The sequence below is a fragment of the Tursiops truncatus genome, chromosome 1, assembly GCF_011762595.2.
Source record: "Tursiops truncatus isolate mTurTru1 chromosome 1, mTurTru1.mat.Y, whole genome shotgun sequence".
Classification (NCBI taxonomy): domain Eukaryota; kingdom Metazoa; phylum Chordata; class Mammalia; order Artiodactyla; family Delphinidae; genus Tursiops; species Tursiops truncatus.
The window spans coordinates 20,283,245-20,295,673 of record NC_047034.1 but is presented as its reverse complement, the minus strand read 5'-3'; the positions used below and the strand labels follow the sequence as shown (position 1 = coordinate 20,295,673).

Genomic DNA, 12,429 nt, shown 5'->3' with positions numbered 1-12,429 from the left:
GTTTGTTTTACAAAATGAAAGAATTAAATCAGTGGTTTCCAGACACTTGTTTGGGCTCTGTTTAAATCACATAGGGCTTTTGTTTAAAATATAGATTCCTGTGCTGCACTCCAGTTCTACTGAACTGAAGTCTGAATCCCTAGAATATTTATTTTTAAGTGGTGTCCCAGGTAATTCTTACATACAACAAGGTTTAAGAACCACTGGGATAGGATAATCTCCACATTTTCTTTAAGCATCAAAATACTGCAATTTGGTGTTCTGTAAATGAAATCTTGGTCTTTCTGAGTTGGGAAGATGAGTATTACGATTACACAAAACAATCAGTATGTATGTTCAGAGAAAGAATTGATTTAAAATCCACTTAAATTTACTTTGAAGTCACTATTATTGAAGTACTTTAAATTGGGGTAAGAGAATAGACCATGCAAAAGAAGAGCTCCAAGTTCTGTCACCAAAGTTTCGGTGGTCTGGGGTGAAAATATTTTTATTAAAATTTGTCCATAGCTGATGAAAATTCTTAAATTGGAGCTCTAAATATAGTCTAAATATAGTCAATAGTTGTAGATACTTGATAGGATCTCAAGAAACATCTAGTCCATAGCTCTCATTTGGTAGATAATAAAGATGAGGCTGAGAGCAGTGAAGAAGCCAATATTAATAGAACCCAAGTTTTCTGACATTAATATTCTTCCTGCTATACTAGTTAAAAATGTTATTTTCAATATGTATCTTAACTGCTTACCTTCTTTAGACTACTAACTACTATTATAGTTACCTGGTATTTTCACTTAATCAGCAGAAAAGATTTTTAGCCCATAAGATATAATATTAGTTTCACTGGGTAAAGTACAGTAAAATGTTGACGGTAGTGGTGTCTAGAAAAAGGAACTATAGGTGGTTTTTTAACACTGTAATCAGTGTTAAAATCAGCTTTCTTAGATATTGGTTAAGGCAAGGATTTTACAGTTTTGTTAGTAATTTCTGTTTTGACAGATTATTTGGAGGCTTGGAAGTGAAATTCTTTATTATCATCCCAAAAGCAGTGTGGAGACTTTCAATACCTTTGCTGACCGGATGAAAAATATTGGTGTCATGAATTACTTGAAGGTGAGTATATAGGTTTTGTGAATTTACATCTGGGGCATTCATTTCTAAAACTGCTAGTCTCAGTGATGAGGTAGGTAATGTAAAAAGCATGAGAAACGGGGTAAGACACCTGGGTCAATAAGAGAAGCTGAAAGAAAGCAGCATCGTGAGAACCATTTACTTTTCCATTTCCTGTTGCCTACCACGTTGTCTGAGTGAAAGTATCTTCTCTTTGTGTATCTCTGGCTGCCAGAATCAGTCCTTCAGAGGTGGCAGTTGTGCTTCATTATGATGATGGGCCAAATTCTAATATGTTTACTTAAGTCAGTTGAGATCTCTGAGAATTGATGCTTTTGGAAAAGGGAAACAGCTAAACAAATTGGGAATTTGAATACTTGAGAAAAAAATTGTTTCCAGCTTTGTTGAGATATAATTGACATATATCATGTAAGTTTAAGGTGTAAAATGTGATGATTTGATGCATGGATATATTGCCAAATGTTTACCATAATGAGGTTAGTTAATGCCTCCATCCCCTCACATAACTACCATTTTGTTGTTGTTGTTATGGTGAGAATGTTAAAGCTCTATCCTCATAGCAGTTTTCAAGTTAACAGTGCTATAGTCACCATGCTGTACATTAGAGCCTCAAACTTACTCATCTTATGATTGAAAGTTTGTGTCCTTTGACCAACATTTCTCCATTTCTCTACCCCTCAGCCTGTGGCCAGCATTTTACTCTCTTTCTATGGGTCGGATGTTTGTAGATTCCACATAAAAATGAGATCATACAATATTACAATTTTCTGTCTGACTTATTTCACTAAGCATAATGCCCTCAGAGCCCATCCATGTAGTCACAAATGGCAATATTTCATTCTTTTGTGTGGCTGAATAATATTCCATCATGTGTGTGTGTGTGTGTGTGTGTGTGTGTGTGTGTGTGTGTAACATTTTCCTTATCCATTCTTCCATCAGTGCTCACTTAGATTGCTTCCATGTCTGGGCTTTTGTGAATAGTGCTGCAGTGAACATGGGAGTGCAGATATCTTGTCGAGATAGTGATTTCACCTTTGGATATATATGCAGAAGTGGATTGCTGACTCATATGGTAGATCTATTTTTAATTTGTTTGAGGAACCTCCATACCATTCTGCATAGTGGCTGGACCACTTTACATCCTGAAGAGAATGTACACCAGCAGTATACAAAGGTTCCTGTTTATCCACATCCTCACCAACACTTGTTATCTCTTGTCTTTTTGATGCTAGCCATTCTGACAGGTGTGAGGTGATGTCTCATTGTAGTTTTGATTTGTATTTCCCTGACAGTGATGTTGAGCACCTTTTCATGTGCTTGTTGGCCATTTGTGTATCTTCTTTGGAAAAATGTCTATTCAAGTCCTCTGCCCATTTTTAATTGTAATGTGTTTTTTGTTGTGTTTGCTATTGAGTTGTATGAATTCTTTATATATTTTGGGTATTAACCCCTTATCAGATACTTGATTTGCAAATATTCTCTCCTATTCAGTAGGCTGCATTTTCATTTTGTTGATGGTTTCCTTTGCTGTGCAGAAGCTTTTTAGTTTGATGTAGTCCCACTTGTTTATTCTTGCTTTTATTGCTTGTACTTTTGGTGTCACACCCTAAAAAATCATTGCCAAGACCAATATCAAGGAATTTTTTTCTCTATTTTCTTCTAAGAGTTTTATAGTTTCAGATCTTACCTTTAAGTCCTTAATCCATTTTGAGTTAATTTTTGTGAGTGGTGTAAGTTAGGGGTCCAGTTTCATTCTTTTGCATGTAAATATCTAGTTTTCCCAACAACATTCATTGAAGAGACTGTCCTTTGCCCTTTGAGTATTCTTGGCTTCCTTGTCAAATATTAGGTGACGATACATGGATGGGTTTATTTCTGGACACCCAGTTCTGTTCCACCTGTCTGATGTGTCTGTTTTTATGCCAGTACCATCCTGTTTTGATTACTGTAGCTTGGTAATATAGATTGAAATCAGGAAATGTGATACCTGTAGCTTTGTTCTTTCTCAAGGTTGTTTTGGCTATTCAGGGTCTTTTGTAGTTCCATACAAATTGTAGGATTATTTTTTTCTATTTTTGTAAAAAATGCCATTGGTATTTTGATAGGGATTGCATTGAATCTACAGATTGCTTTAGGTAGTAAGGACATTTTCACAATATTGACTCTTCTGATCCATGTGTGAAAATGTTTCAATGTTTCTAATGTTTAGGTGGAACTTTCTCCTTTAATAAAAGCCTTATCCAAAAGAATTGACACACTCCAAAATGTTATGACATCTCCCTCTCTCTGGTATATATGAGACTAAAAGCACTTTCTCAATAAAATTTTTAAATGCTTTGCTTTTTAATTTTTTTCAGTGTCTCCAAACAAAGTTTTATTGGAACATTGCCACACCCATTCATCTCCATATTGTCAGTAGCTGCTTTTAGTAGGACAATGGCAGAGTTGTGATAGAGACCATATGGCCTGCAAAGCCTAAAATATTTACCCTCTGGTTTTTTTGTTTTTACTTTTCCTATTTTCCAAATATTTTTATATTGCTGTAAAATATGTATAACATAAAATGTGGTATTCTAGCCATTTTTAAGTGTGTAATTCAGTGGCATTAATTACATTCACATGGTTGCGTAACCCTCACTAGTATTTCCAAAACTTTTGCATCACCCCAAATAGAAACTCTGTACCCATTAAGCAATAACTCCTCATTCCCTCCTCCTCCCAGGCCCTGGTAACCTCCGATCTGTTTTCTGTGTCTATGCATTTGCCTATTCTAGGTATTTCATATAAGTGGAATTGTATAATATATGTCCTTTTATGTTCTGCTGTTTCGCTTAGCATAATGTTTTCAAGATTTATCCATGTGTTGGCATGTATCAGACTTTATCCCTTTCTGTGGCTTAATACAATATAATATTCTATTGTATGTATCTGTGAAATTTTGTTTATCCTTTCATCTCTTGTTTGGTTGTTTCCACCTTTTGGCTATTGTGAATAACACTGCAGTGAACATTGGCGTGCAAGTATCTGTTTGAGTTCCTGCTTTCAATTCCTTTGGATATATACCTAGGACTAGAACTGCTGGATCGTATTTTTTGTCATATATACAAATACATATATTTTATATATATATATATATATATAAAAAGTATGTATGAACATATAATTCTATGTTTAACTTTTTTAGGACTCACCAAAGTGTTTCCCATAGTGGCTGTAGCATTTTATATTCCCACTGCTCTCTAATTTTGAAAAATGATATTACCTAGTTTAGGATTCTTTTCAGATTTTATTAATTTAGGAAAAGTTTTTTGCTCCTTTTATGTGCCATGTTCTCCCTTATGATCTTATTTTCTGGTAGACCACATACATTACAAGTAGAAACTAAATGGAGGCAGCATATGGTTCTACTTCAGGAAGAATTTTGTAAGTGAACAATTGGAAAAAGGGAATAGTCTGCCTTGGTGTTGTGTGCTCCCATTTTCTTCTTTCAGGGAGAAACTGGATAGCCATTTGATTGGGGAGGGAAGGTAGAGTTTTAAGTAAATTATTGGCTAGATCCTTTTAAGCTCATGGAATCTATTCAGTTGAAGTAAAGAAACCTGAGAGGAACCTTATTTCATACTCTGGAGTCTGAGGGTGGTAGTTAGGATAGGCAATAAAACATGTTTTGCTGTTAACAATTTTAAAAACACCTGCTGCTGTTTTCCAGACAATGTGCTAGCCGTGGTTCTTGCAGTAGGGGGAGACAGGCATGTAAATGGAATAAATGGTTATGGGTGCCATAGTAGAAGTGTACTGTACAGGGAGAAGACAAAGTGGAAAATGGTCGGCTCTCTGGAATTTTGGAAAGGGCTGGGATTGAATGAATTGGGGAGTCGGAAAAGAAAGAAGTGAGGCTTGAGATGAGTCTGATAAAGCTAGTGGGTATTCACAGTGCATACTGCGGGAAAGAGTAGTCTAGCATGGCAGGAGATAATAAAGAGTTTAATAGCTCTGTGTCTAATGCTTTAGTTACTCTAAAAATCATGTGGGTAGAAGCCAGGGGAAGCTGAACTCTGTGTGCCATTTCTAAGGAGCTTAGATTTTTATTCTATAGGCAATGGGAACTGTTGAAGGATTTTACACAAATGACTAATGAGATTTCCTTGGCGGTCACGTGGAAGATGGATTAGCGGGGGCAGGATTAGAGACACCAGTTGAGAAATTATTACAGTAGTTTAAGATGAAGGTTTGAACTCTGACTCTGTTCAGATGATTAACTGTACTTCCCATTATTCTCCTCCTTAATGTCCTCCCTATTTGTATTACTCGTTCTTTGTGTAATTATTCTTTTTTTTTAATTGAAGTATAGTTGCTATATAATACTGTGTAAGTTACAGGTGTACAGTATAGTGATTTACAATTTTTAAAGCTTATACTCCATTTACAGTTATTGTAAAATATTGGCTATATTCCCTGTGTTGTACAATGTATCCTTGTAGCTTATTTTACACATATTAGTTTGTACCTCTTATTAAGATTACCACACCTATATTGCCCCTCCCTTCTGTGTGGAATTATTCTTATTGCTTCTCCTGTATCAGGCATACACTTTTCCATTTGAACCAGTGCCATTCTTCAACACCCCTTATTAAGATGTTTTCTCTGAGTTTATAGAACATGTATAAAATAATTTATTGTCTGCTATGGGGTAAACTAGGTATTAGGTGCTATACAAATATATCATCTCACTTAATCCCCTTAATGCCCTTCAAAAAGGTTAATAATAATTGTTCCATATAAAAGAGGAGACTCACAAAGGGTGAGAGTAACTTACTCAGGTTTATGTAGCTTTAAAGTAGCATTTGAGCCTGGACTCTTGTCTTCAACGTCCCTGTTCTTTTCACACTGCCTTCTGTTTGTAAGTTTATATAATTTAGTTCTCATTTACATAATGATAATTTTTCATTTGTCTTTCTGTTAGATTGAAATTTTTGATAATGAGGACAATATTGCTCCAACATTTGTGTCCTACCAAGGTCTTAGCCTGAATGTATCATATATTTACTGAGCTTTTTGACTAAGGGTTCTCTAATGACCTATATGACGGTGGGCTTTTTCTTATTATTGCAGATCTCCTTACAACATGCATTATACCTTCTGCATCATGGTATGCTTGAGGATGCGAACAGAAATCTCAGCCAGGCAGAGACATGGCGATACGGTGAAAAGTCGTCTTCTCAGGAAGTGTTAATCAACCTTATTCAGGCCTATAAAGGGCTTTTGCAGTATTATATTTGGTCTAAAAAGAAGATGGAATTGTCTCAGCTTGGTGAGTGAATATCAGTAATAAGTAGTAAGACTGACTCAGAGGGACAGAAGGGGTCTGGAGGAGTAATCTAATTCCCCTACTTCCAAGCTTGGCTTTATCCAGATAGTACAGAGAACAGACATTTCTGTGGATGTAAAATTCTTGATCATCCTTTATAAAATTTCTGATATTTAAAAAAACTTTTCAGACATCAATTAGGTGATATATAGATTGAGTTCATGACCATTTTAGATTCACTGCTTTCTTCAACATGATTTCTACGATAGGTTACAAATTTTCTTCAGCAGGCATTATTGCATATAAGAAGCATTATTTCCTCTGTGTTTACAGTGGAGTTTAGTTTGTTTCATAATGTTGTTTCTTAAGAAAATACGTTTAAAGAGTAGGGCAAGATAATGTTGTTTCACTTCTGTATAAAGGTCAGAACAGACAGTTTTCTTGATTTACTGACCACCCCAAAAATTGACTATGTGTTCTTCTCAAACTGACTTTCCGTGGTGATGTCATCCTCTCCTGTCCCTAAATTTCTGTTCTTTGGAGCTGTGTGATCATTCTCTGTACTTTTTTTCCCTTGTATAGTTTTTCTCCATAACTCCTCTAGGAATGACCCCTTCCTTTCTATTTTCACATCCTCCACCCAAGTCTCAGTTCTGACATTTATCACGTCATTTGTGTTAAGCAGTGTTTCCTTACTGTCCTTATGTGATAGTATTTCCTTGGTCTCTGGGCATGTGGGCTCACTAATCTCAAAATTCCCTTCCTGTTTCCCATCTTTTTTTTTTTTATTTTTTTGCGGTACGCGGGCCTCTCACTGTTGTGGCCTCTCCCGTTGCGGAGCACAGGCTCCGGATGTGCAGGCTCAGCGGCCATGGCTCACGGGACCAGCCGCTCCGCGGCATGTGGGACCTTCCCGAACCGGGGCATGAACCCATGTCCCCTGCATTGGCAGGTGGACTCTCAACCACTGCACCACCAGGGAAGCCCCTGTTTCCCATCTTTGATCTCCCCCAAGACACTTCTGAAATGCTGTCTTCATCATGATAATATTGTGAGGCCTTTGTGCATTCTCCTCCTCTAGAATGCCATCTGCCCTTCAAGACTCATTAGACCCCGCCTTCTTTTACCTTAAGTCTAACATATCAGCTGCATGTTCAGCCTATATCATTTGACTCTTCACCTCTTGCTTTTTAGTCATTCTAAGATTTTTCATGTGTGTTTTTTGTTGTATCTCCCTGTCTAGACTCATCAGTCTTTTGAGGTCATATATCTGTCCTCTGTTTCTTTTGCTAACCTTGCCATAATGCCTGCCGTAAAGGCTTGCTGATACTGATTTAGGTAAGTTTTAAAGTCAGTATTTACTTTTCTTCTTACACTTTAAGTAGAACTCAAGCAAATATATGATGATTAAAGCAGTTGGAATGTGGCATTTACACCATCACTCCCATGGATAGATAATTCAGTACCTTCTGCAGCTGACACTCTTCTGTAGCAACAAGAGATAAAGATGGGATAATATGTGGCGCTCTTTAGATGGTCTTTAACCTCATGTGTCTGTTTAATGAGAAAAAAAAGTTAGGACTAGTTCTGTATAACCAACTCATAAGAATGGAACATGTGAATGTATGCTCAGAGCTGGTTTGGGATTTTTCCTTGCTGCTGTGGCCTGTGCTCATTGGCTTTGATGCACTTGGTGGCTGGGAATCCCCTTCCATGGTAAATCCATACCTAACTTGTACTTACTCAGGGATCTTAACCACTTTTTTGAATATCATTTCATACCTACTTTCCTGTTACCACTTCATTTCCAGGCTCATATTGATATTTATTCAATTGACCCACTGGGAAGAGAATACCAATCCCTGTTTGGGGGTGGGGGCTACTTTTTTGGCCAAAAAGTGGCACTGGTACCAAAAAGTGTTTTGTGCTTCTATCAGCTGTTGCTTTCGAAAGACTGATTCTCTTTTTAAACCTTTAAGATGGTGAAATATATCCTGAAACAGTGTGTAAAACAAATGTCTGGTAGCATGGATAATTATAAAGCAAACATCCATGTAACTACACCCAGATTAAGGATCACAACATTGCTGACCCCCTAAAAGTTCCCCATGTGTGCCTAATCACACCTCCTCCCAGTGTCTCAAGAAGACTGTCCTGACTTTAAGGGGAATTACTCTCTTGTTTTCTTTAAATACTTTTACCACTCAAGTATGTATCTGTAATTTAGTTTTGCCTATATCTCAGTGTCATATTTCGATTCACACTGTATATATTCTTTTGGGGCCTTGCATATTTTGTTCAGCATTTAACATGTGTTCATATAGTTGAATTAGCTCTAGTTTGTTCGTTTTTATTGTTGTAAAACCATACATTGTATGATATTCATGCAGTTTATTTATTCCTTCTATATATTGATGGCCATTTAGGTTGTTAATAGTTTGGGGCTATTATAATTAATGCTGCTTTGAAATTCTTGGGCATGTGTAGTGATACACATATGTGTGTATTTCTAGGAGTAGAATTGTTGTCACAGAGTATGTGTGCCTTCAGCTTTACTGTATAATAGGCTGAACTCTTTCCAAAGTGGTTACCAATTTATATTCCACTAGTAGTCTGATTTGGGCTTTCTTTTGTCTGTCTTCTCCTCATTATTTGTTATTGTCAGAGTTTTCATGTCACCCAATTTATTGGGTGTGGTAATCATGTTTTTTTAAGAACAACAGCTTTATTAAGAATTGAGATCTGATTCTTAATATGATTCACCCACTTAAAGTATAAATTCAGTGGTTTGTGGAATATTCATAGTTGTGCATCCATTACCACAATCAATTTTAGAACACTTTTATCATCCCAGAAAGAAACGCTGTAGCCATTAGCAGTAACTCTCGACTCTTCCCAGTTCCTCCTGTCCTAGGCAACCACTAAACTACTTTCTGTCTCTAGAGATCTATCTATTCTGGACAGTTCATACAATGGAGTCCTAAAATATGTAGGACTGACTTCTTTGTTACTGACTTCTTTCACTTAGCCTTATGTTTTTAAAGGTTCACCCACATCGTAGCATGTAATGGCACTTCATTCCTTTTTATTTATTTTATTTATTAATATTCCATTGTATAGATATACCACATTTATGTATCCATTATCGGGTGATGGACATTTGGGTTGTTCTCCGCTTTTTGGCTATTTTGAATAACGTTGCTGTGAACTTTTGAGGGACCTCTGGACTGTTTTCTTTCCAAAGCAGCTGTGCCATTTTCCATTCCTACCAACAGTGTATGAGGAGGGTACTAATTTCTCCATGTCCTTCCCAACACTTGCCATTATCTGTCTTTGATATAGCTGTCCTGCTGGGTGTGAAGTAGTATCTTGTGGTTTTGATTTGCATTTCCCTAGAGGCTAATAATGTTGAGCATCTTTTCATGTGCTTGTGGGCCATTTGTATATCTTCTTTGGAGAAATTTGCATTCAGATCCTTTTCTCCTATTTTAATTGAATTACTTATTATTATTGAGTTGTAAGAGTTCTTTATATATTCTAGGTACAAGTCCCTTTTCAGATAGGTGTAGGATTTGGAAGTGTTTTTTTTTCTATTCTGTGGGTTATCTTTTTTACTTTCTTAGGTGTTTTTTGAGTCACAAAAGGTTTTAATTTTGATGAAGTTGTTTGTTTTTTCCTTTGTTGCTTGTGCTTTTGTTGTCGCATCCAAGAAGCCTTTGCCTACTCCAAGGTCACGAAGATTTAGACATGTTTTCTTCTGAGAGTTATATAGTTTTACAGTTGTTTTCTAATTCATTTTGAGTTAATTTTTTTATATCATGTGAGGTAAATAGGGGTTCAACTTTATCTTGCATGTGGGTATTCAGTTGTTCCAGCATATTTATTGAAAAGGCTATTATTTTCCCACTGAATTGTCTTGGTACCCTTATCAAAAATCAGTTGCCCATATATGAAGTTTTATTTGTGGACTCTAAATTTTCTTCCATTGATCTATATATATCCATACTTATGCCCATATCACAGTCTTAATTACTGTAGCTTTATAGTAACTTTTGAGGTCACAGTGTGAATCCTCCAAATTTGTTCTTCTTTTTAAAGATTGTTTTGGCTATTCCTGGTCCCTTGCATTTCCATATGGATTATAGGATCAGCTTGTCATTTATGCAAACAAGCCAGCTGGGACTTTGATAAGAATTGCATTAAAGCTATAGATTAATTTAATAAATCTTCCAACCCATGAACACAGGATGTCTTTTCCATTTATTTAGGTCTTCTTTAATTTCCTTGAACAATACTACTTTTCAGACTATAATTTTATGTCTCTTTTGTAAAATTCATACCTAAGTAGTTTATCGTTTTTGATGCTATTGTAAATGACATTATTTTCCTAATTTCATTTTTGGATTGTTCATTGCAGGTGTATAGATATACAATTGACTATTGTGCGTTGATTTTATATTATGCAACTTTCAACTCATTTATTAGTTATAATAAGTTTTTAATGTATTCTTAGGATTTTCCATGTACAAGATCATGTCATCTGCAAGTAGAGATAGTTTTACTTCTTCCTTTCCAATCTGGACATTGTTTGTATTGTTTCCTTGTTGAATTGCCCTGCCTAGAACCTCCATTATAATGTTGAATAGGAGTTGCAAGAGAGGACATTCTCTCTTGCATGCAGTCATTCATCATCAATTCTGATATTAGTTGTGGGTTTTTCATAAGATGCCCTTTATCAGATTGAAGAACTTCCTTCTTTTCCTAGGTGTTCAGTGTGTCTATCATGAAAGGTTATTGAATTTTGCCAAATGCTTTTTCTGCAACAATTGAGATGGTTATGAGGTTTTTGTCATTATTCTGTTGATTTGGAATATTGTATTAATTGATTTCAGATGTTAAACAACCTTGCATTCCTGGAATAGGTCCCACTTTATGTGTTGCTAGATTCAGTTTGCTAGTATCTTGTTGAGAATTTTTGCATCTATACTTATAAGAGATATTGGTCTGTAATTTTCCTGTGTTGTCTTTGTCTGGTTTTGGTATCAGGGTGATTCTGATCTCATAGATCAGTTGCGAAGTGTTTTCTCTCTGTCCTTTTTTAGGGGGAGAGTTTGTGATGAATTAGTACTATACTTGAAGTGATTGTTAGAATTCACTAGTGAAGCCATCAGGGTCTGAGCTTTTCTTGTGGGTAGGTTACTGAGTACTGATTCTGCAGAAGTCCTCAGTACTGAATACTTCAAAAAATCTTTTGTCTTTGGACAGATGAGGATGATTATGCTTACAACACAGCGTCCCAGAATATGCTCAACCACAGCTGGAAGACATCTATAAACCTTTGTGCATTGATTCAGATCCCTGGAGTTTGGGACCCTTTTGTGAAGAGTTATGTAGAGGTAAGTAAACTTTTCATAAGGTTTTATTAGTTTCATTTTGTTATAAGCTTAATCTTTATTGATCAGAAAGGAACTAATGGAAAAAATTGTTTAAAAATTAAAAGAATATGATGCTTCTTTTTGGTCTGAATAAGTTTTGTTTATTTTACCAATATACTGTAAACGTTACTGTGTTTATTTTCACCGTTGGATAATGTGTCATGGCCAAATACAGTAGTCCCTCAGTATCCATGGATGCTGAAGTCCCTTGCTTTTTGAAAGTTTCATTAGTGCTAAAGTGATAATTATGCTGTCCGAAGATAATCTCTGAAACCGTATGCTAGTGAATCTGGAAATTCCTGTGTCAGGACGGGAAGGAATGAAAGGAAAGGAATTATAATTCCTTATGCACTCCTTTTGTGGCTAAAGTTATGTAGGGCACTGAGGTTAGTTGCATCGTATGGTCTTTTTTTGGTCCTAATGTGCCCTACTTTGAAGACTTTATTTCTCATAGGAACACTTCTTATGTTGAAGTTGCTGCATTTTTCAGTAACGAAATATGATAAGGGAAAAATGGGAAACCATGTAGGCCTTTTTTATGATCTTCTGTGTTCTATG

At 36.0% G+C, this 12,429-nt stretch overlaps 1 protein-coding gene across 6 annotated transcripts in view; it reads left to right on the top strand.

Annotated features, from left to right (window-relative positions):
* The window catches only part of TAF1A (TATA-box binding protein associated factor, RNA polymerase I subunit A), a 34,317-nt gene that overhangs the window by 9,034 nt on the left and 12,854 nt on the right, over positions 1-12,429 (top strand). For 5 of the 6 annotated variants that reach the window (XM_073800564.1, XM_073800571.1, XM_073800568.1 and 2 more), the window contains 3 exons: positions 997-1,110; positions 6,241-6,439; positions 11,702-11,832. In XM_073800564.1, the coding sequence (XP_073656665.1) occupies positions 997-1,110; positions 6,241-6,439; positions 11,702-11,832 (444 nt within the window). The remainder of the gene's footprint in view (positions 1-996; positions 1,111-6,240; positions 6,440-11,701; positions 11,833-12,429) is intronic. The other variant, XM_033850972.2, reaches the window with a different exon arrangement.